General features: G+C 33.3%; 1 protein-coding gene across 2 annotated transcripts in view; it reads left to right on the top strand.

Annotated features, from left to right (window-relative positions):
- Positions 1–24,791, top strand: part of LOC145267091 (uncharacterized) — a 148,813-nt gene extending 124,022 nt beyond the window's left edge. Inside the window, exons 6-9 of one of the 2 annotated variants that reach the window (XM_080123084.1) lie at positions 5,698–5,817; positions 15,002–15,043; positions 22,660–22,704; positions 24,410–24,791. In XM_080123084.1, coding sequence (XP_079979210.1) covers positions 5,698–5,817; positions 15,002–15,043; positions 22,660–22,704; positions 24,410–24,443 — 241 coding nt within the window. In that variant the 3' untranslated portion in view covers positions 24,444–24,791. The remainder of the gene's footprint in view (positions 1–5,697; positions 5,818–15,001; positions 15,044–22,659; positions 22,705–24,409) is intronic. The other variant, XM_080123085.1, reaches the window with a different exon arrangement.
- The last annotated feature ends 1,493 nt before the right edge of the window (positions 24,792–26,284 follow it).

Consider the following 26,284-nt stretch of genomic DNA (forward strand, 5'->3'; position numbering starts at 1 on the left):
ACAAGATGAAATGTATCGTCAGAACAGATACTACACTGTGATCTTGTTTATATAGTTCTGCCAAACTGGAAAAGTTTTTTTTAGTAGCTTTACTCAATTCAACATGTGTAATCGGTTCGAAAATCAGGCAGTGTTTATCGATATTTGAAAAAGATAAATGGCGGCGAGCTCTGCTAGTAAGTTCGGGAAAATGAGTTCAAATTAAAAAACAAAATTAGAAACTCAATATATGCTAACATGACATAGGCGGACATACATTCGGTGGGTTTCTGACAGTATTCTGTATAATTTTTTAGTTTGAACTCATTTTCTCAAACTTACAGTGTTCAAGTAAGAGCTCGCCACTATTTGCCTTTTTTCAAAAATAACGATATGTATGATTTTTTAACCGATTACACGTTTTAAAGTGAGTGAAACCACTAAAAACGTTTACAGATATGTATATATTTGTTTGTTTTTTACCACTTTTTCGAATCTGTGTATAGTAAAACAAACCCAGTGATAGTGTAGATAACAGCTATATGTGTGAGAGGAAGGCAGAGAGTTTATGTATAGGCGCGATAATCATGGATTATCATTTAAACGCATCACTGACGAAAAGTATCTCACGTCTAACAGAATACTATATTCTTCAGTTGACCGTGGAAATTACACAGGTGCCGATCCCATCGCCGATTGGAATTCGTCCTCTGCAAGAAATCGGGCTAAATAGACAATTTTTATACGTTACTCGCTGGTGCGTTGCATTTTTCTTTTGTTGTCCAACTTCGAAAGAAATAAGAATGAAAAAAACAAAAAAAAACAAATCATAAGCAACTATTTAATACACCTAATTTTAACTCTAGCCCTAACACCACCACCACCTCTTTTCTATATCCTTAACGGCTTGACCCAATTCTAAAGTATGCAAATGTTTGACAAACTGGAATGCGAAAAATTGGTAGAGGTTGTGAGGTTTATCGGTGACCACCTTTTTCATACTAAATATAAACATTCCAGTTTGTAAGACATTTGCAGATTTACAAAAAACGGGTCAAGATTTTAAGAATATAATCAAGGAGAAGGATTATGGTTTAGTGTGTGTATGTTATTGTTATCTCGGAAACTACTAGACCGAGTTGTCAAAAAAGTTGTATAACCCTTTGTCATGATAAGATGTAGTGGATTAATTATTCTTGTGTCCGTTCGATGCACAGTTAGTGATTAATAGGGATTAGACACCACAATACCACATTTACTCATATATTCTCTCGAAACTACAGGTCTAATTTGGCTAAAATTTAGTATAAAATTTTGTTATGATTGGGTACAGCAAATTAAGTATTATGGTATTTGTTCTATGAATAGTTAGATTAATAGGGATCAGTATTTAATGCAAAAACGGTCACAAATTTTTTATTCAACCATCAATTTGTCATGAAGTATTCATTCTGAGTCAATGGGCTATAACTTTTGCTTATAGGGCTAAAAAAAAAAAAAAAAAAACAAGTGAAGCATGCATGGTTCTCCGTGAGTGCACATTGAACAAGACATAAAAAATGACTAAGTTTAGCATTGCCCCCCCTCCATTTAGCCTCCCCCCTAAAGTGCCCAGGAGACGTCAAATCTTGGTGAAAATGAACTAGCTGTGCAGTTTTAGGCCTTAACATATGTAAGTTTGAGTTCTGTACCATGCAAAAAAAGAAATGAATAAGTCCATCATTTACCCCGACACACACACCATATAACTCCAAAAGTCCCCAAGGCCTTAACCTGTTTAAATTTGATTTTAGCACCATGCAAAACTGCTAAATAGACATACGCAGTAAATTTTGGACAAATATCGTAAAATAGTCCCCAAAAAATGGAGTGTTTTTATCTGCCCTAAAACAGCCCCTGGGGCACACCCAAGAGTTATCACAAAGTATAGACAAGCAAAATTATATAGAAATCAGATAGTTGCAACTGCTCAAAAAGTTTTATAAAAATCCAAGTCATCATTTTTTTAATAAGCACAAAAGTGTCAATTTTAGCCATTTTAACCCGAAAGGCACCTCTAGCGGGGCAACCGGAGTTTTCCCTGAAAATCCGTTCTGTTACATTTTTACTCATATCATGTTTAATGTTTGTGCAAATTTCAAAAAATTCCTAGGCATAGTTATTGAGAAAAGTGTGGACAGACGAACGGACGAACGGACAAGGGTGAATTTACAGGTTCACCCTCCCTATTTTGACAAGTTTCTGGATTTGACCTTTATTTCTGATCTAAAATGGAATACGTACATCAAATCCGTTGCCAATGTCACTGGAAAAATAATGGGATCCTTCTATTGATCCAGTAGATGTCTACCTGCTGATGCAATTCTCTACCTATATAAGAGCCAGGTACGTCCAAGGATGGAGTATTTCTGTCACATCTAGGCAGGAGTTTCTAGGCTTATCCTGCCTTGACAGAGTTAAGAATAGACTTCGTAGCCTAGTGGGTGATGCCCTTTTCTCTTCCCTGCAGCCTCTTTCTCACAAAAGAGACGTTGCGATCCTGTGTCTGTTTTATCATTATTTTCATGGCAGGTGCTCGTCTGAGCTCCAATCTATGATCCCCCCTCGCCAAATATTCATGAGAAACGCTCGTTTGGCTGTAAACACTATCAATAATTTCTCTCACTCTTTATCTGCGCCTAAACCGAAACTTAAATTCCATGAACAAAGCTTCTTTCTTAGAACTGCACACCTGTGGAACTCTCTTCCGTTTACCTGCTTTTCAATATGGCTGTCTTCAAGTCCAATGTAAAGTAGTTCTTGATGAGTCGTTCCCGTTAAGTAATCCAATTTACCAAGTGTATACTTCTAACGATTACTATATTGTTCTTTTGACCAATGTACACTCGTTAACCCTTATCCTCGAGTGGCCTCTGGGCCTTGATAAGTGGTGATTCCTTTGTTATAAAAAAAAATGGTCGCCAAGTAGTTTTCTAGATATTAAGACATGTTTTTTCAATGTCTTACTTCATGAATTTCAGTGGTCGTCGCCGCTATTTTTCGGTCGCCTGAATTGAACCTTCAACCTTCAGGTGAATATCATTTTTACAATTGATTTTTCCAAGTACTCTAATCAATTCTTAGCGTGGGCGACGGAAAATTTCAATTACAAATTACTTAAGGCCTCTTTCCAGTCATGGCTGACAGACCAATAACATGCTACCTAAATGAAGTAAAATGAAGTAAAATTCCCGAGTTCGACAAAAATATTCTCGAGTTCGACAAGATACACCTGAAAAGGGTCGGAGGTTACGTGGGAAAGGGGAGTAACAATTTGCGTTTTTTTTTTTTTTTTTTTTTTTTGTTTTTTGCTTTTTGTTTTTTTTGTAATAAGGCTCGCCCGGCCATTTTCGGATATTTCCGTCATCTGCCGGGCACACACGAGTGAAAATCACGTGTTCATAACAGCAGTACAAAAAAATCAAATAAAAATTTGATTGGCTGTTCACATACGTTTATCGGATTATGGAATTCTATTTTTTGAACGTTTAAAAACATCTATAGAAGAAAAAAAAAATTTAAATGGCGTCGTCCAATACCTTCGTTATATAACAAAGCCAATTGGTTTACAAGACCTTCGAGTCTAACGCCGAAATCATAAATGATGATTTTCGTTTTTCATTTTTAAAAATTACATTGCTCGGCTTTTCGATGTTTCCATTTTAATCTACGAAATAATGTTTTCAAAGATGTGTTTGCTTCTATTCAAATTTAAATTTACAAGTTAATCACGGGATGCATTATCGAAATTTGTCATTCAATGCAACCGTCAAATTATCGCCTCATTAGTCTCCTCCCACTTTTTGCCAAAATATTTGAGACCTTAATTAACCATGCTCTAGTCCATCGCCTTACAGATGCTAAACATCTGACTGACCAACAATATGGATTTAGACAAGCCCGTTCTAGAGCAGACATCCTAACTGTAATCTCTGAACGTATATACCACTCACTGGACAAAGCCGGGGAGGACAGAGCGGTAGCTCTAGATATATATATAAGGCTTTTAACAGGGTATGGCATGAGGGTCTCCTCGGGAAAATTAGATCATACGGTATCACTGGTAGAATACTAAACATAATTAAATCCTTCTTAGATAAGAGAAAAATCCAGGTTGTCCTCGACGGTCGTACACCTAAACAATATGATATAAATGCGGGAGTGCCCCAAGGGTCTATTCTTGGACCTCTGTTGATCCTAATATTCATAAATGACCTCCCCGACAAAATTGAGATGGGTATATATGCTGATGACACTACACTCTATAACAGGCACGACAGGAAAACAAATGAACACATAAAGAAATGACAGAAACACTAGAGGATGACCTCCAATCAGTAGTGGAATGGGGACAAAAATGGTTGGTCACGTTCAGTGCTGCCAAGACTAAACTAGTTTCCTTCAATAATTACAAGAAATCTTCACTACCACCAATAGCAATGGCCAACGACTCTTTATCTGAGAGTACATCTTTCAAACTGCTTGGCCTAACGTTCACAGGAAACGAGTTGGAACGATTACATTGAAGGCATTGCCAAGGCCGCTGAAAAGAAGGTAGGCTCTCTCTACCGTGCTAGAAAACTACTTACACCCGAAAGTATCCTGTACCTCTATAAGGCCACCATTCGCCCATATATGGAGTATTGCTGTCATATTTGGGCTGGTGCATCTGCTACTAGTCTCTCGCTCCTAGACAAGGTTCAAAAGAGAGTCGCCAATCTGATAGGCCCCGAACTGGGATTTAAGCATCAGCCTCTGACCCATCGACGAAATGTTGCATTACTCTGCCTGTTCTACAAGTATTTTAATGGCGAATGCTCTGACGAGCTGCAAGCACTTGTGCCCCCACGACGCAAACACCCTCGACAAACCCGACAAGCAGCTAAATCCCATCCCCACACAGTAGAGATCCCTAGATGTAAAATATATTTCTACTCCAGTAATTTCTTCCCCAGAACCGCTAGACTTTGGAATTCCATTCCAGGTCCCTGCTTCCCAACTGTACTGACGTGCAGAAGTTCAAGTGTAACGTGAACACACAACTTGCTGCCCAAATCTACCACATAGTACCCCAGTAGATGTTGCCCCTGATAGTATCCCCCTACACTAAAGTGGCAATGTGCCTTGTTTGGGGTGAAAATGTAAAAAAAAAAACAGATCTGGGATCTTCAAACTATGGCCCACAAGCCAGATCTGGTCCGCCAAGATCCTTAATCCGGCCCGCAGAGTTTTTATGGAAAATGTAAACAAATTGAGTAAAAGATTAAAATAGAAATTTTTGAAAATATTGTGATTTTTCTTTTTGTTCAGAAAAAATAATAAAAGGGGGTCTTGAAAACTAGTTTCTGGTCATTTTTTTTTTTTTAATTTTATTTTGGCATGCATAGCTCTAAAAAGTCAATAATATGTCCCTCCGTTTGAAAACTTTGTTCTAGAGAAATCGCTTGTGAACTTAGCATCACCACTAAAATGATGAAAAAAATAACACATATTACAAAGTCTTCTTTGATTAGGTTGGAATTCCATTAAATAAAAACGATTTTCCTTTAACTTTTTTTTCTTTTTCTTTTTTTTACAAAATATTAAATACAGTTCCCCTAATGTTTTATTTTATTTTGATTTAACTATTTCTTTTATTCTTTTATTTCTTTTTTTATTGGCCTTTTCTTCTCTTTCCAGCAAACGATTTGATAATATCCATATGAATCCAGTCAATCTGCCTCAACAGAAATCGGATATGGAAATCATGGAATCTGCGATACCGCGTTTGCCTTCCAATGCATCTCTAGATGGACCACGGTCAGTTTACTAGTATTGGCAGTAGTAGTAGTAGTAGCAGTAGTAGTAGTAGTAGTAGTAGTAGTAGTAGTAGTAGCAGTAGTAGTAGTAGTAGTAGTAGTAGCAGCAGCAGTCACATCAGAGATTACTCTCTGACAACAACTGGTGGTGTTCCCTGGAGTCTGAGTGACAAGTCTCCCTAGATTTCCAGAAGTCTCCACGTATTTCAATATCCTTTGCAAATAACCGTTCTTATCGCAACAGCTACTTACCATTGATTTCTCGCTGGAATTTGGATAGCAATAATCCTTTCCAAGGTCCCAGCCCTTTTTACACTCATTCAGTTGAGGTCTGGTTAGTGCTCTCTCCCTCCTCGGTTCTTCTATCCTCCTTGGTCCTTTCACGACTATTTCGTGTGGTATCAGCCGAGACTGGTGCACTTTTCTTTCCTTTTGTTTTTCTTTTTGTTTTTTCTTTATTTTCATTTTTTTCTTTTGTTTTTTTTCTTTGTTTTTTTATTTTTTAGGGGGGGAAGGGGGAAACAGTTTATAAAATGTCTTTCAGATTCAATTCCCTTTTGTTTCATATGTTATTTCTTACATTTTTTGTGTGTTTTTTTTTTTCTTTCTGTTGCAGTTTTCTTATTACAATTATTATTGGTAATCCCTCGGAGTTCTCACACAGACGATCACTTATTCGTGACGTTTTCATTATCATTTTTCATTATTTTCGTTATTTATTATTTTATATTATTAGCATTATCTATTTGTTATTATTTTATTATTTTTATTAATAATAATAATAATAATAATAATAATAATAATAATAATAATATCATTATTTCATTTTATTATTCCTATTATTTAATTAATTATATTACTTTATTATTATTATTATTATTATTATTATTGTTATTATAATTACTACTTCATTATTCATATTTCATTATTTTCTTTATTTATTATCTTATATTATTAGCATCATCTTTGTTATTTTTCATATTCTTGTTATTTTTATTGTTATTTATTAATTATTACTATTCATAATTATTATTTATCAACTATCATTATTATATAATTATCATTATTTTTATTAATATTTTCATTATTTAATATTATCAATGTTATTATTGATTACATTATTATAATTACTATTACTAGCGGGACCTGTTGAAATTCCACAGGGGACACTTTCATATGTAATATATTGGTATTGGCATTCTGTAGATGTTGAGGGTAAATGGAGGTGCCCTGGTATTATTGTAACTATTTTGTTAAAACTGCAAAAGTATTATCTAAGTTAGCAGGGGCACCCGGCGTAGCCTAGTCGTTAAATACGCTTAAATATGATATTTGAATTTTTGCAGATTTCGTATATAATATCATAGAGTATATTTTCTATAGATTTTTATCTATCTATCTCTATATCTATAAAAGTGAAAGTGTATGTCTGTGTGCTTGTGTGTCTGTCTGTGTGTGTGTCTGTGTACATTTCCATACGCAATAATTCTGTCAATTTTTAGTCTACAGACTCGAAGTTTTATATACAGAGTACTGAGATTCGGGAAAATCGATGGGATCGGCTTTTGGCCAGAAATTTGGTGATTAAGGGGTCAAAGTTCAACGATTTGATCTTTCAGAACTCTACCAAACTCCTCCGACAATTTTGTATCTAAACAGTTGAAATTTTAGATATAGGTTCCTTGAACATGGATCTAACTTAATAACTTAATTTGAGCCCAAAATAATAAATTTTAAGGGGTCATAATAGGGGTCAAAGTTCTAAAAAATTGAACGCTTTTTTTTTTTTTCTCAACATACACCTCCAAATACCCATGCTAGTATATCTATAAAAGTGAAAGTGTCTGTCTGTGTGTGTGTATGTCTGTGTACATTTCCTTACGCAATAACTATGTCAATTTTTAGTCTACAGACTCGAAATTTGATATACAGGGTATTGAGATTTAGGAAAATCTTTGTAATCCGTTTTCAGCCAGAAATTTGGTTGGTAAGGGGTCAAAGTTCAACGATTTGACCTTTGAGATCTCTACCAAACTCCTCCGACAATTTTGGGTCCAAACACTTGAAATTTTAGATATAGGTTCCTTGGACATGGATCTAACTTAATAACTTGATTTGAGCCCAAAACAATAAATTTTAAGGGGTCATAATAGGGGTCAAATTTAAAAAAATTGACCGCTTTTTTTTCTTTTTTTGCTCAACACACACATCCAAACGCTCGGGCAACGCCGGGCCGAAATGATAGTATATTATAAAGAATTTACAAATGATGAGACATAGGTGATTCTAAGTCACCGCATATTTGAGGGTCATAAAATAAATGAGTTTTTCCCCGTTTCTTTATTTTAAGAAATTCTATCGACTGTCACCGAGTGATTTACCACTTTTAGTCGCCCCAAGAAATTTTCACCGGTTGTGTAAAGTCTCAAAGGCTGTATATATATATATATATATATATATATATATATATATATATATATATATATATATATATATATATATAAGTGAAAGTTTCTCTGTGTGTCTGTGTATCTGTGTGTCTGTGTACATTTCCCTACGCAATAACTCTGTCAATTTTTAGTCTACAGACTCGAAATTTCATATAAAGCTGACTGAGATTTGGGAAAACCGATGTGATCGGTTTTGGGCCAGAAATTTGGCGATTAAGGGGTCAAAGTTCAACGATTTGACCTTTGAGAACTCTACCAAACTCCTCCGACAATTTTGGGTCTACGCACTTGAAATGTTAGATATAGGTTCCTTGGACATGGATCTAACTTAATAACTTGATTTGAGCCCAAAACAATAAATTTTAAGGGGTCATAATAGGGGTCAAATTTTATAAAAAATTGACCTCTGCGGTCTCTTCCAAATTACTCAGACAATTTCTGGTCTAAATATTTTAAATTTTACATAAAGGGTATTCAGAGATAGGGCAAGCTTTTTCATCAGTTTGGGTGGAAAATATTTAGTTACCAATATATAAATGTATGTATGTATGTCTATTTGCATGTCTGCCTTAAACTTTAAACTTTCAATAGAGGCAACGGATTTTATCAAGATCAGTATCGTTTTAAAGTTCGATCTTTCATACGACAAATATCGAAAAATTGGCTAAAAACATTAATATCTTCACCTTCAACTAGGCACTTTTCTACAGGCGGGGGTGACGTTTTTCGCCGATATTTTTTTAAGCTATCCTCTCCTTTAGATTGTCTAGCCTTAGTTTTAAAAAATGTCGCTTCCGGTTTGGCGGTAGTCGTAACAGCATAAACGTTAGGTTTTACCCCGTTCTTTTCCTTCTTTGTGGTACGGGTTCGAGCCTGCCTTCCTACTACCACTTTTTTTTTTTTTTGCTCAACATACACATCCAAACACCCGGGCAACGCCGGGCTGAAATGTTAGTATATATATATATATATATATATATATATAACTACTTAATTTTCTCCCATAAAATTAATATACGAAAGTATAGATTTATGCGTAAACTTTAAGTATTTACTTCAAAAGTGCTCAATACATAGGAAGAGCTAGTTAGTAAGTTATAAAATGTATATGGCGATTAAGCTACACTGAATATTCCGCGTCATCCACTCTAGGATTCCTCAGGCCATATGCATTTTATAACTTACTATATATATATATATATATATATATATATATATATATATATATATATATACATATATACATATATATACATATATATGCATATATATATACACACACATATATATACATATATATATATACATATATACATGTATATATATATAAATATATATACATACATATATATATATATATAATGTGATTAATAATTTAAAATTTAAAAATCAAATTATTGATTTTTAAATTTTAAATTATCAATCACATTACTTAATATTGAATTAGCTCTAGGATATTTACCTATCGAGCTTATTATATATCTAAATTACAACGAGCATTTTTCTTTCCTGTATTTTAATTAAACTAGTAATTTCACTATTACATTAAAATACACTCAGCTGTTTAGACTATTGTTCTAATCTCCTTTAAATTATATATATATATATATATATATATATATATATATATTGAGTTCCTTTAGCTATAAGCGAAACCCAAACTTATGAAGAATTCTTGGTAAAATTATTTATTACTAGCAGGACCCGTTAACCGGCGTTGCCCAGTGGAAGCATGATCCCCACTTCTGTAAAAAAAAATTAAACTACGGTAGTTGTTGGTAGCAACTGTTGTCCCTGGCCAATTGCGGACAATTATGGCCAAAATATGAAAAAAAAAAAAAAAGCAACTAAGGGAATGCATAATTCTAATGTAAAAATTTACCTCCCCACCCCCACACACAAAAAAAGTAAAAACAAATAAAAAAAATAAAATATAAAGTGGTTAAAAACAAAACTTTCTGTAGCCAATGTAATTTACGTTAAAACTAAAGCCTCGTTAATCGATGCATAATATAAAAGAACACGAACTGGTAAGAAAGTGCCAGAGAAGAAAAAATAAAGAAACGCAAAAGTAATATAACATGCGGTAAGGATCGGAAATAGTTTCTAATCCTAAAAATAAATATTGCTACCCATATTGTTTGTTTGGGGATTTTTTGCTTATTTTGTTTTGTTTTTATTTTTTTATTTTTTTTTTTGGTGGGGGTTGTTTTTTTTTTTTTTTGTTTTCGTTTTTTTTTTTGTTATTTGGGGAGTTTTGGTGTTTTTTGGTGTTTTTTTGTCGGGGCGTTTTGTTGAATAGTTGGGGTACCAGTATTGTTTGTTTGGGGTTTGTGTGTGTGTGTGTGTGTGTGTGTGTGTGTGTGTGTGTGTGTGTGTGTGTGTGTGTGTGTGTGTGTGTGTGTGTGTGTGTTTTATTATTCATCAGCCGGCCGATTGATGATGCTAGGAATTCAAACTTGTATGACTACATGGTCTTTCTTCCACCCTTCGCCTCTAAAGACATCAGCTCCTATTCTGATCCTCTCTCTCTCTCTCTCTCTCTCTCTCTCTCTCTCTCTCTCTCTCTCTCTCTCTCTCTCTCTCTCTCTCTCTGGCTATGAGTGTGATTTTCTGATTATCTTACTTCGAACCCTCGTCTCAATATATTGAGAATCTCCTTTGTTAATGACGTCAGAGGTGTTTTTGTTAACCAACATGACTAAATTTCACGTGGATTTTACAGACGTCTGTCCAAAGACACTCTTGGCAAACAAAGAATTCCCAATTTTAATTGTTCAATATCTAACCTAGTTTTAATCATTACCTCTAAACTCACATTGTCCATTCTTTGAACTGACATATTTAATCTTCAGTTAATTCTAAAAGAATTAACAATCGACTACATTCCTAGGAGTTTAATTATCCATTTACACTTGCCTACAGGGTTCGATTCTAGCCTTTTCCTAATATCATTTTCACTTATCTAGTCTGTCTTCTTACATGAGAAGAGGACAGTCCTTCTTATGTAACAGTTTAACCATCGAGAAAAATCATTTAACATTACCCCTTTCATAGGTTTTCGGTGGCGCTGAAAACGAAAATAACGTTTACAATTACTGCCAATGCGTAGTGTCTAAGATATGAGAAAATCTTAGTTTTAAGAAAGTGGGGGATCACGTTCCTCTAATAATTTTACGTAACATGAGCACCCACTTAATGGCCACCTGTTTTAGTAGTGGGACTCATCTACAATGAACTCAACGTAAACTAAGTACTCGCACGTTGCCCCCCCCCCACCGAAAAAAAAAACAAATATTAGATGTTTACATTTGCGGTAGGGGCGACCCACACAATTGGCTTTAAAAAAGAAGTAAAGAATATCTGAAAATTCCTTCTTTTTAATATATTGTCTGTCTCTGCTTTATCGTTATTTTCATGGTAATTGCTCGTTTGAGCTTCAATCTATGGTTCCCCCCTTGCCAAACTTTCACGAAAAACACCCATCTTGCCAAAACCACTATCAATAATTTTCCACACTCTTTATTTTTGCCTAAACCTAAATGCAGATTCCATGAACAAAGCTTCTTTCTTAGAACTGCACGCCTGTGGAACTCTCTTGCGATTGCCTACTTTCCAGCTGACTACAATCTGGTTTTCTTCAAGTCCAATGTAAACAAGTTCTTGATGAACCGTCCCCCTAAGTAATCCAATTTACAAAATTCCCACTATTTATGTTTACTACGCTATAATCAAATGAACTAATGTATACCCATTAACTCTTATCCTCGAGTGGCCTCCAGACCTTTATAAGTGGTGATTCCTGCGTTAAAAAAAAACATTGTTTTGTTATAATACATAATAATAAATTATTAACATAACGACGTCTTGTACTTAATGTTGGAAACGCGGTGTTTTTTGTTTTGTTTTGTTTTTCGAAAACATACGTTAAAAACCTGATAAAAAGCTTAGATGAAATATAAAAGGTAAATCGATCATGTGTGTACGTTTTTCGACCGAATAGGGTAACATTGTAAACACACACACACACAGACACACACACACAAGCACGAAGTTGACATTGGGGCGAGTAGGTCGAAGGTGTAATGGCTATAAAATAATATGTACAATATTTTTTAGCAACAAGAACCCAAGGTTGCCTAGCTGGCATTTTTGTACACCAAACATGGATATAAATATCACTAAAACATCCGCTGGGTCATAAGCTTCATTTCGATACCCAACTGGCCTAGGTGGGTTGCCTGTAGGCTGAGATAACCCGCGTCACACACTCACACACACAGACAGTACGAAAATATATAATAAGATTTATATTCTAAAGTAATTGTTCTAAACGTTTATAATTGATGGTAAGAACACGAACAAACGAACGTACGAATAAGGCGTGCATCTGGTGTGAGACGCGCACGCAGGGAGACACACGAAAACAAAGAAACCGTTGCACGAATGGGTGGAAATCAAAAAGGAAAAAACGTAAACACAAACACACACACACATATATATACATATATATGTATATATATATATGTATATGTATATGTATATATATGCATATATATATGTATATAATATACATACAATATAATATATATATATATATATATATATATATATATATATATATATATATATATATATATATATATATATAATGTAAAATTTTGTTGAAAATTCAAAAACTCATGTTTTCTTTTGTATAACCTTCGTTTATTTCCTGGGTTTTTTCCATTACAGCTGTTTAATTAGTGGGTAGGCAATTTTACGAATTATTTGTCCATAAGAATATCCTGACCCCACCAACTTCTTCAGATGTTTATCCATTAGATTTTTACAACAAAGGGTATATATTTAACATGCTGAACATCGTATTTGGGTAAAAAGATTTCAAAAGCCATGCTTCCTCACTTCCTCCATCTTTTGGTGTTATGTGAAGATAATTTTCCATTTTAACTCATAGTTTCGTATTTTTATTTTTTATTTATTTTTTATTTATCAATTATTTATTTTTGTTTTCATTTCCTCCTTTTTCTATTTGTTTTTCCAATTATCGTACAAGTTTATATAATTTTATTTCTACATTTATGCGTGTTTATTTTAATATTCCTTTTTTGCTTGGTGTTTGAATTCGTATTATTACTTGATCTTTCTGTTTAAAGGGGGTAACTCTCATGGTATCATTTTTTATATCTAGGATTACCTCCCTTGCATCTTTTAGCTTTCCTTATATTATACGTTTCGTTTTTACTATTCTTTTATATATAATATATATATAATATATATATAATATATATGTATATATAATATATATGTATACATAATATATGTATATATATATATGCATAGATATGTGTATATGTGTATATATGTATATATGTGTATATATTATATATATATATGTATATATATGTATATATATGCATATATATGTATATGTATATATATATGTATATATATGCATATATATGTATATGTATATATATATGTGTATATATATGCATATATACATGTATATATACATGTATATATAAACAAATATTTTGTTTCAGTAAAGTATTTGTCAACATAAGTGGTATCGTACAAATGTTATAGAAGGTGCGTTTAGTATATTTCAATTTCGGTAATATATGCAAGAATAGGATTCTAGAATAATAGAAATCTCAGAGTGCAGCCAATCAGAATGGGTGGACGATATCCTGGGAGCATGTAGTAATTATGTATAGAAAAACGGAAAGATTATGTTTCTCTGTGTATGTAATAAGCAGTTGAGCGTTGTAAAATACCAACAGTGTATAAAAATGAATAATTGTGCATGGTGTCAACTGGTAGCGGTGGTAGGAGTTGATATTCAGAGAGAAAAATAGGAACTCCTTCGTCTGTAGATGTGGCGATCGTGATGTTTCTCCTGGGATGCAATGTAAGATTTTATTAAAACGAATAAATGTGTCTAAAATAACGTTCTAAAGTTACATAAGACGGTGGATAAATGTTTAGACATAACGAATTTGTATGCGGCATCTATTATTGCAAACCTACAGTAATTTGGTCCAGAAGGGGAATTTCTGCAATCGAAATATTATATACAGGACAAGAAATGGAAATCCATAAAAATTAAACGAAAGTCACTCGGATGTAAGCGTGACACACAAAATAAATAACAAACACGTTATTAATATATAGATGATGATGATAATAATTATTATTATTATTATTATTATTATTATTGTTGATTATCATTATTATAATTACCATTACTAGTGGTAGTAGTAGTAGTAGTAGTAGTAGTAGTAGTAGTAGTAGTAGTAGTAGTAGCAGCAGCAGCAGCAGTAAAAACTCCTTGAAATTTCATGTTATTTTGAGTGGCTTCGGGGATCTAATAAGCGGTGACCCTCAAGTAAAAACTAATGTTTAAACATAAGTCAATCCCGAAACTATTTTTTATGCATAAAATATTTGTAGTTTTTTTTATATACAATTTCTTTGTTTGAGAAAGAAAGAGAAAGAGACTTCTTAGTAAATGTTTCAATTTTAGCGTTGTTGTTATTGTTGTTGTTTTGTTGTTGTTGTTGTTGTTGTTGTTGTTGTTGTTGTTGTTGTTGGTGGTGGTGGTGGTGGTGGTGGTGTTTTTTTTTTGGTTGTGGTTGTTTTTGTTGTTTTTGTTTGTTTATTAATGTGTATTATTATATTAATTATGCTTTAAAACATTAATTTTGTCAAATTTTCTCTTTTATCTTGCAGTCAATTTCGAAAGAAGAAATATGACTTTGAAGAATTTAATGTGTAAGTTTAAAAAATATATTTGCATTCTTTTTCTCTGCGTGTAAGATTAACACTTGATTGTTACGATGTTTCGGATTTTTTTAGATGAAGATTATTTATTCGAATTATTTGGATTCTTTGGACTAGTGTTCTCGTCTTCAGTGTCATTTTCACAATGTTTCGGTCGATGTAATCTCCGACCTTCTTTAAGTGTATCTTGTCGAACTCGGGAATCTGGAGGGAATTCTGAACGGTACCCTTTATTTACTTCGCGGAGGTAGCATCCTCTTGTTCCGTCAGCCCTGACTGGATAGAGGTCCTAAGAAATTCGCAATTGTATTTTTAGGTCGGCCACACTGAGAATTGAACCTTCAACCTTCAGGTGAATATCATTTTTTACAATTGATTTTTCGAAATACTCTAACCAATTTTCAGTGCGGGCGACCGAAAAAATACCATTGTGAATTATTTAGGACCTCTATTCAGTCATGGCTGACGGAACAAGAGCATGCTACCTCCGTGAAGTAAATAAAAGAAGTCGTTCGAAATTCCGTCCAAATTCCTGAGTTCGACAAGATACTCCTGAAGAAGATCAAAGGTTACATCGATGAAAACGTTTTGAAAATGACACTCAAGATGGAAAAAGTAGTCCGATGAATCCAAATAATACACATGACTTTTGTCCATCTCTCCTAAACCCTCACCCCAAAATTTGTTACGTGTTTAAAAATGTAACGAAATAAGTAATTAAACGAAAAAAAAAGAAAACAGAATGATCAATTTGAATACAATTTTTTAGAAACGAACATGTACTCATATATATTACAGGAAAATACAGATTGATAATACCATTTCTCAACTGTGGGCGTTTGCACACGACCTGCTTCGTCACGTATCAATCTCAGTGCCGGGCTAGCAGTGTCAGAAATTTCGTGAAAATAGTGAATAATTCCACCCCATCTTTCCAAGCTTATAACTCCTCGAAAAATGTAATTCAAGCCCTAATTTTTTTTTTCAATTAAAGGAGTAAGGACCAAGGTTTTATTTGAAAAAAAAAACAAAACAAAACAATGTGTTTTTTTTTTTTAAAAAGGTTTTAAACTTCGGACTTTACAGGTAAATTTCTAAAAAACTGATTTTTTTTTTTTGTTTTAAATTTGAATATATTATTTATTGACCTTTTCTCTTCAATTTGTGATATATAAACCTATTAAACATAAATTAATTATTTACTTTTTAATAGACATTTCAAAATGAGAGGCGTAAATTATTCGACCCCCTATCTTTCTAAGCTTATAACTCCTCGAAAAATGTAATTCAAGCCCTAATTTTTTTTTCAATTAAAGGAGCAAGGACCAAGGTTTCATTAAAAAAAAAAAAAAAGACAAAAAGAAAAAATGTGTTCTTATAAAATAAGGTTTTAAACTTCGGACTTTACAGGTAAATTTCTAAAAAACTGATTTTTTTTTTTTGTTTTAAATTTGAATATATTATTTATTGACCTTTTCTCTTCAATTTGTGATATATAAACCTATTAAACATAAATTAATTATTTACTTTTTAATAGACATTTCAAAATGGGGGGGGCGTGAAAATGGGGGGGCGTGAAAATGGGGGGGTGTGAATTTAAAAAAAACGTTTGTCTAAAATATTATATTCGGTTTATTGGAAAGAACATAAAATTTCACATTGACCCTGAAAATATCGTAAAAATAGAATCAATAGAAAAATTTTGATAGATTTTTAAAATTTAAAAATTTAAAAATATTGAGTTTAAAAATTGAAAAATATTGAGTTCGGAAAATTCATTACTGTTTTAAAAAAAAAAAAAATATTTTTATTACTTTTAAAACAACTGTAATAGTTTATTTTGGAAGTATAATCCATAAAGAAAATAAATAACCCACTTTTAACAGAGAAATTACGAGATTTTTATATTGTATTCGCAGTTTCGTGTTAGGGGTGTCAAAAATTCCTACAAAAATTCTGATACTGCTAGTGCCGGGCACCGGTCTCGATACCGGAAGTGACGTCACCAGAGGAAGTGACGTCATGAGATAGTCCGACTACTACACAAAAAAATTGTAAAAAATAGTAAACAACGACATTTTCGCCTCCCTTCTTCCTCTTTTTCACAGAAGAGACGTTGCTAGTCTGCCTCTGCCCTATCGTTACTGGGCGCCAGTCTATGGTTACCCTCTGTAAAACGTTCGCAACAAATATTCGTCTAACTCGTGGGGATTCATAAACTCCCAACCGGATGTTTACCTGTCGGCTTTCGCAGACAAAGTCTGTAAACGCGTCACTGCGCATAGGTTCGACGCATCCATCCGGTCAAAAAGAGATAATAAAATTAATTAGTCAATGGGAGCGGGTCCCGATAAAAATAAATTTAACAACCAACGTGTCTGTGGGAACCGGTTAAAAAGAGCAGCATTTAAACGAAAGAGAAAAGGAAAAAACAAACACCAAGAACATAACATGCAAGCGTAGTCAGGAGAGAAGTCAGCCCGCTTCTGATGTTTAAGCTATCAAACACTCCGCTTTATGACCGAAACAAGGAATAAGTACAACTTACGAACATTCTTTTTCTTTTTCTCCGTTTATTCTAACGGCTTACTTTGTACTATTTTAAAAGCTGACGGCACATAAAATGGACCTTTTTTAACACACATTCAATCTAGTCTTTTGTTGATGATAAAAGTTACTCAAACCTTAAATGCTTATAGTTTGTTTTGTGTTAAATAGAATTTCTATTTGATGTATAAACTAAAACAACCGTCAATAATTTCCTCACTCTTTAGCTGAAAACGAAAAATTCATGAGCAGAGTTTCTTTCCTAGAATTATCCGTCTGTGGAACACAATACCAATTATCTGCTTTTCGGCTGGCAATAGCATGGTCATTTTTTAATCTAATGGAATAAGTTTCTGCTGATCCATCCTTTCAAGTAATGTATGCCCTACCCAAGTTCCGCCATTACTGATCATGTGGTTTTACCCTCTACCTAACACTTAACGTGTATCCTAAAGTGGTCTCCGGGCCTTGATAAGCGATAACTCTCTACCTAAATGAAAAGAAAATATTTTAAAAAAGTAATACAAATAAGAGAGAAGTTATATTTTTAATTAGGCCGATGACAAAGTTTGTAAACCTAGCGGCAGGGGTGTGGTCAAGGGTATTGGGAAGATGACAAGGAGGGGGTCATATTCTAGAGTGGTCTCTGGGTCTTGATAAGTGATAAAAATGGTAACTAGGTCTGTGATAACAGAATATTCTTTTCGTTCTTTTGACTCTCGAGTATATATCCGACACAGTTAGACACACTTAATCAACCGAGAACCACATCCGTCTATCCAAAATCATATATGATATTAACGGATATGTACTTAAGAGTCAAAACAATGAAAAGAATATTCTGTTGTCACAGCCCTGGTGATAACTCTCCAAAAGAAAACATTAAAATATAGCAATATAAACAAGAGACAACAAGTTATATTTTTGATTAAATCGATGACAAGGTTAGTAAACCTAGCGGCAGGGATGTGAACAAGGGTATTGAGAAGATGACGAGGAGGTCACAGAAGTACTTTCATAGGTTTTCGGGTGTGCTGAAAACGAATATCATATTCAAATTTGGGGCAGACAAGTAGGTTCTTTTTTTTATATTAAGACTTTTTTTCCAACGTATTACTTAATAAAAATTAGTGGTGTTCGCCATTCTTAACATGGGAAGGGTTATAACACACATGCACATTAGTATTTTTTGGTTGGGAAAACATGGCCACAAGTAAAAAAAATAATGAATTACATTGGATAATATGAAGGTCTTAATGTCAAGAAAGCTACTTGTCTACCCAAATTTAAATGTGATATTCGTTTTCAGCATAACCGAAAATCTTTAGTCATTTTAAACGTGAGTACGGGGGTGGAAATAAAGTAAAAAAAAAAAGTTAATTCTTTTGAAATATTCCTCTGACAAAACTAAGTTTAAAATTTTTTAGATTTCTTTATACGATTATTTAAACTACAGGGTGGCCCCAAAAAAATTTGACGTCATTTTAAATGCCAATATCTCGGAAACTACTCAGTATATCTTAATCAAACTATACAAATTTTATGTTGAACATCATAAGTTTTATTAGTTAACATTTCAAAGAAAAAAAAAACAGATTTGTAGTTTTTATGACCGATTTCATAATTTTCACAAATGTTCAGTATGACCACCACCCGTGACTCTGCGCACGTCAAGTCGGTAATCAAGCTCGTGCCAAACACGCTGCAGCATATCTTTGGTGACATTCTCCAGTGCGGCAGTGATTCTCTGCTTCAGTTCTTTAACGTTTGCTGTGAAAACTTGAGGTCATTTCAACGAAAATTGCCTGCGAAATGACGTCAAATTTTGGGAACATACATTTAATCAGCAACGTTAAGCAACGTTGAGCCTGGTCAGTGCTACAATGGGTTACTGTTTGAGAATTCCATTTGCTGTATATGCTCTCCGCCTATCTCGGCATTGTTTTCAGTCGTCCTGGACTTGTACTTACCACTGAACTCAAGCAGTACCGATTAAGAAGTGTGGTTGAAGATTGCACAACCCTTGCCTCGCAACTTCACGCGCTGCTACTCCTACAATGGGTATCTATTGTCTTTCGAGACACAACTGAGGCGTTTGTATAAAAATGTTTTTGTTCTAAAATTTCCTTTTCTTAATTTTTGCATTTACTAAACTCTTCATGTTTTAGGTAGCATTTACCACCTGGTGACCCTTCATTTGAATGTTTCGTTTATTTCCATGTTTACATGTACGCATGTTTGTATATATCTTCTTTTTTTTACCTGCCTCCCCAAGAGGGAAGAGTCAGAATAGATACTACACTTTGATCCTGGCCCGACAGCCAAGAACTTCTTTTTTTTTTTTTTTTTTAGACACAAAGTTGGTTTTTGATGTAGGGAGGGGGAACCAATTCCCCAAAAAGGGGCACTCTGGTTAGTAACAAAAATAAAAACTGTATCAGTTATGAAGGATTTCTTCTCCCCCTTACCGATACCAAAAAGTAAAGTGACAAAAAATGGCATGCAGCATCAGAACGGATACTACACTTTGATCCTGGCCCGAAAGCCAAGAACCTCTTTTTTTGTCGTTGTTTACTTGCCTCCCCACGAGAGCAAAGTTAAACAAAAGGTTGGTTTTTAATGTGCCAGTCATGAAGGATTTCTCCTCCGCTAACCAAGACCAAGAAAGTGAATCCTGGCCCGAAGGCAAAGAACATTTCCTTCACTATAGCATAATTGTTATACCCAAATTTATATTAAATATCGGTGTTGTTCTTGGTAAAACCTAAAGAAACTATCGTCATCGAAAATGACCTCTACCAAAGCCAGGGACCAGGTCGCAGATTTTATCCGTTATTGTCTCCTCTTTGAAATAATTTTTTTTTTTTTGAAATGACGGAACCCTTGCTTCCCTTATTTTGTCCTTTAGTCCTCACATTCCATGAGCAATGTTTCTGACAAAGGGGGAAGAATTGCTGTTTTCTGGGTCAAAATCTATTTCATCTAACATTTATTGTTGGCAAGCTTTTTACCTTGAAGTAGTATTTTTTTGCTCCTTACATCAAGTGGCTTCATGCTCCGTCTGGAGCGATTTCCATAAAAACAAATTATTACCTTTTTTTTATAATTGACTTTAGTGAGAGTTATATAAAAATGCAAGAAGATTTACTTATTATATAAAAAGAATGAAAAAAAAAAACACTTCGTTGTATCAAAATTTTAAAAATCGATTTATTTTATTAAAACGAGAAAAAAAATTGTAATATATTAGCATTCGTTTGACTGATTGAGATCTTTATTCTGGGTTTCTGCCAACTGAGCTATTTGGACTTGGTTATAAATAGAGCTGAAACATTACCATAACAAAATAATCATAGCTTTGGTGTGACGTCATAGATTTATGATTTGCGTCATGTTTCAAAACATGAATTCAAACATAATCGATAAAAAAAAGAAAGAAATTAACTTTATCAATAGGGAATTATTTTAACAGTCTAAAACAATTTCTTTGCTTTAACTACATGTCGAAAAATCAAAATTCATTTTATGATTTGGATTCAAGAAAGCCAAAGTGTTATTTATTTGCTTCCCGACTGAGCAAATTAGGCACAAGGCCGTTTTTTAATGTGGAGAGACGGGGGAGGGGAAAGGAAAAAGGGGACCAACTAAAGAGGGGGTGGGAAATGGGAGCTGGATAGTGAGAGCCTGCTGGCATATAGGGTTGCCCCTACATGGACCAGAAGATTACCACAAGGGCAATGGTCTTTGATTGCGGCATCTGCCGGAACATATACTACACTTTGATCTGAGCCCGAAGGCCAAAAAGGCGCCCCCGCAGGGGCAAGGTTGCAAGGGCTGGGAGCCAAAGATTTAAGGCTTATTTATTACAAGCCTGAGTGCCCGGCGTTGCTCGAGTGTTTTGAGGTGTGTGTTGAGCAAAAAAAATATATAGTGTAGTAGGCAGGCAGGCTCGAACTTGTATCGTTAAGGAGGAAAAGAAAGTGAAAAATAAAACGTGACGTCTTTGCTGTTGCGTCCATCGCCAAACTGGAAGTGACAAATGTTTAAATTGAGGCTAAACAATCGAAAAGAGGGGATGACTTTCGAAAATATCGGCGAAAAAAGCGACCCCTCCCTGTAGAAAAGTGTCCAGTTGAGGGTGAAGAAATTAATGTTTTTAGCTAATTTTTCGATATTTGTTGTCCGAAGGGCCGTACTTCAAAATAATACCGATCTTGTGAAAATCTGTCACATCTGTCAAAAGTTTTAGGAAGACGTGCATACATACAAATATACATACATACATTTAAACAGACAGGTGAGATTTATATTATAGAAGATTAGTAGTAGTAGTAGTAGTAGTAGTAGTAGTAGTAAGAGGGCGGAGTACTAGTATTTTAATTATTATATATCATCATTATTATTAAATTTACTATTATTATTAGTATTTTTATTTTAAGTCTTATTATCATTATATTTACTATTACATTATTGATGTTATCATTATTATTTTAATCATTATCATAATTATTATATTATTTTATTATATTTGTTATTAGAATATTTATTAATAATATTCATAATATACTCGTTATATATTTTCATTATTATTATTATCATTATTATTATTATTATTATTATTATTATTATTATTTCTTTTATTAATATATTTATTATTATAAGGATATTATTAATAATTGATTTATTATTGTTAAGGAACCTTTAAAAATTTAAATTATGGAATCTTTCTTCATTTTAATTAGTTTCTAATCTCTGTGGATGAAATGCGATGAAAACCTGATATGTCTGGAATTACATTTCCACATAATGTCTTAATTCAAAACGAGGCAACATAATGTCTTAATTCAAAACGAGGCAACATAATGTCTTAATTCAAAACGAGGCAACATAATGTCTTAATTCAAAACGAGGCAACATAATGTCTTAATTCAAAACGAGGCAACATAATGTCTTAATTCAAAACGAGGACACATAATGTCTTAATTCAAAACGAGAGAACTGAAAAGAAAAAAAAAAACAAAGATATTTTAATTTTTTTGTTTTTGTTTTTGTTTTTCCAGATATGCCCTGCGTCAAGGAAGAGATCCGTTTCTTTGGAGACCAGTGTGAGTAAAAACGATATTTTATTATAACTACTGGATGATACCACTGAAGTGCAAGAGGGGGGGGGGGAGATTCGTTTACAAATTATGATCCTTCCAATGGTCAGATTATGATCAGTTTTGTAATAGATTCAAACCAAATATGAATAAAAACTATAAATAAGCTGGGAGGAAGTATATTTCGATAACGAAGCTATTGAGTGAGTTCAGAAGTTTTGTTACCTTGTGTTACATAATTCAGGGTGACCCCCCCCCCCAAAAAAAAAAACAGAGGACATTCAATTGTTTTTCTGAGCATTTTACAGTCAACGGAGAAAAAAAAGGCCAAAGACCCTAGTGTTTTGATGTGATGTTTTGAATATAATAAACTAGTTATGACCAAAGTTTCATTTCATTCGAGCAAAACACTAAGAAACGGAGCCTAATTAGAGTTGGGGCCTGTTTTTTGTTTTTGGGGGTTTTTTTTGGGGGGGGGTCCTGTATAAGGCGATACGTTTGAATAGAACATTTGAAGTGACACCTGAATGTCAGAGGTGACTCCAGGAACTGAATTTGATAAAAGCACCTACTTCTCGGACAGACATAATTATGCTTTTTTTTCGGCTAACAAATTAAGTAGGTGAGCAAAAAATGTGATCGTTCCTTGAAAAGGTGAATTCAGCAATTGACAATGTCGACAGGTGTAACAAAAGAATGGTATCTAGCTATCTGACTGGGTCTTCCTTTCTTTTCTACAAACATGTGTGGATTTTATATATATATACATATATATATATATATATATATATATATATATATATATATATATATATATATATATATATATATATAAGATTATATTTTAAAAACAGTTCATATGCCACTCCCCATTTCGTATATGTTATTATAGAGTCGTGATTTCAAAAGTAAAAATAAGTATTTGGGTTTCATACGCTAGAATCGAAACCCAGAGCAAAACTGTAGCATTCTAAGCTGGTGACGTTACCACTGTACCAACGTGATACACATATGAACTGATTAAAAATAAACTAAGATGAATGTACAAAATGTATAACGATTTTTTTTTTTCACTTTTGACTCATTTTTGACCATTTAAAAACTAAAAGTTTTCATCGCCCTGGGCACGTCCCTGTAATTCGTGTCAATCCAGCGATGTATTTTGAGAATGTTGGCAATGGTCCTGTTGTCATAACTTGGATCAGTAGAAAGCATGAATTGTGCAGCGGCGCATCTCCGATCCCGCTTGTTGAACATTGTGTCACTTTCAGACATGATAGAAGACTCTTGGGATTTGTACACAACTGGCTAACTAACAAAAAAAAACGGTTTTCATCAAACGGAAATGGAATCATGTCATCTTTCCCAGGCCGACATTTTTATTGTTCCTGTCCGTATCAAATTTTTCAGAATGTGAGATATCATTTTTCTACATTCATACAACGTCGCAGCTTACACAAACCATGAAAGCAACAAAAAAAAAACGGAAGTCCAAGAATCGAATATTGGATATCAGTTTTTGGCTTTCATGGGTCGTGTAGGCTCCAATAGTGTGTGTGTGTGTGTGTGTGTGTGTGTGTGTGTGTGTGTGTGTGTGTGCCGACGCGGCGTTGTTCGGGAATCTTTTTACCCTCGTTTTTCATTTTCATGTTTTCTGTCCATGCGATTAAAGTTCTTTATCATGATGATGATCTTTTTTTTTCTATTTCAGAATTACTAACATGAATTTCAGCAACCTTAACTAAAACTGAACACTCCAGAAAAGCCATCCTGTCCTCCGGAATAAATGACAGTCGTTGGATAAACCTCCTGAAGCGACGCTAAATTAAACACACACAAAATAAAAGACAAAGTCAAGACAGATGCATCCTACATCAACCCTAACGCTAACTCCGTCTATAGTAAAATGGGCCTAAAACGCAGCTGGCTGTACATTTAAGGGTGATGTGTGATCAAGAAATGATTTTACAATTTGGACTCTTCCCCCCCCCTCCAACAAACGTAAACATAAATGCAAAAAAAAAAAATCTAAAGAATCATTTATAACATTGTAGAGGAAAACTGAACTGGACATAAAGAATTTCTTATTCAAATTGTTTTTCCTTGGGCTATTGTTATTCATGACGTTGATTTTATATATATATATATATATATATATATATATAATCAATATATATATATAATCAATATATATATATATATATATATATATATATATATATATATATATATATATATATATATATATAAAGTTTGGACTTATAAACGAAGACAAAAAATACAATTTTAATACCTACGTATACAAACTAAATTCACAGTCTGTCTGCGGATGACTATATATATATATATATATATATATATATATATATATATATATATATATATATATATATATATATATATTAGTGATGGGACGATTCCAATATTTCTACCGATTCCGTGCTAAATTCTCGATTTCCCGATTCCGATACAATTTCCGATCTTTTATAAATCTCTAATTATTTACCGATAAGATTGTTATTTCCCCCGTTTTTTTTTTTTTTTGTTAAATATGCAGATATTTCCCTGAACGTCAAAATACACTTATGGAGGATGATCTTATCGATTTTAGCTTTACTGGTAATTTAAAATCAATAAATATTTATTATTTTATCATTTATTACCAGCAATTGAAGATTTTGGTTTTAAAAAAAAATCAAATAAAAAAAGACAATTAAAAGAATCGTTTTTGGCATCGGAAAATAGACATCAACTTTTTCCCCGATTCCGATTCCAATACTCTCAAATCTTCCGATTTTCTGATTCCGATTAATCGTCCCAACACTAATATATATATTATACATACAGAGAGAGAAAGAGAGCTTTCGTCGCTTTAAAACATTTTTTAAATCAAGTTTCAGATAAATAGATGAACATGTATATTCAATGCGTTTATTTTGTATAAGACTGATTTTACAAACGTTCCAATTTAAGGCTCGTTGAAACAGCTGTAACCAACCTCGGTGTATTTTTTTATTTAGACATTTGTATAAGAAAACAAATTAAATTCTCTCTCTCTCTCTCTCTCTCTCTCTCTCTCTCTCTCTCTCTCTCTCTCTCTCTCTCTCCACAGTAACAAGAGAGAGATGGCAAAAACCTTCCAGAAAGAGAGAAAACCAGAATACATATCAAAAAGAAAGAAACAGAAGGTTTTTCTTGTGGCTCTCATATTCTGTGTCTTCCCAATCAGTTTACAATACCACAGGAAATTAGAAACATCTCTTCTACTGATTTTAAAGAGCCTTTTTATGTGTGTATTTTATAAACGTTTTTTTTTCTCCCAACACAAAAAAAAAAAAAAGATACGCTGAAAAAATCAAAAATGAATTCGAATGCCGCATAATAACCGTTGGGAAAACTCGCCCATTGATTATCGCAGGAAAAAAATTATTGCTTGTCTTAAATTGTATTTGTAGTCCTGGAATAAAATTATACTCATCTTTTTATGCTATTTACATTTTTTTATGAATATTTGATTTTTGTAAACAGTGTGTGCTTATTGCGATGTAAATATGAAGAAATAAATGGATGAAAACGATTCTGTGGA

The sequence above is a fragment of the Euprymna scolopes genome, chromosome 42 (genome assembly GCF_053919585.1).
Source record: "Euprymna scolopes isolate OS-2025 chromosome 42, ASM5391958v1, whole genome shotgun sequence".
Lineage (NCBI taxonomy): Eukaryota > Metazoa > Mollusca > Cephalopoda > Sepiida > Sepiolidae > Euprymna > Euprymna scolopes.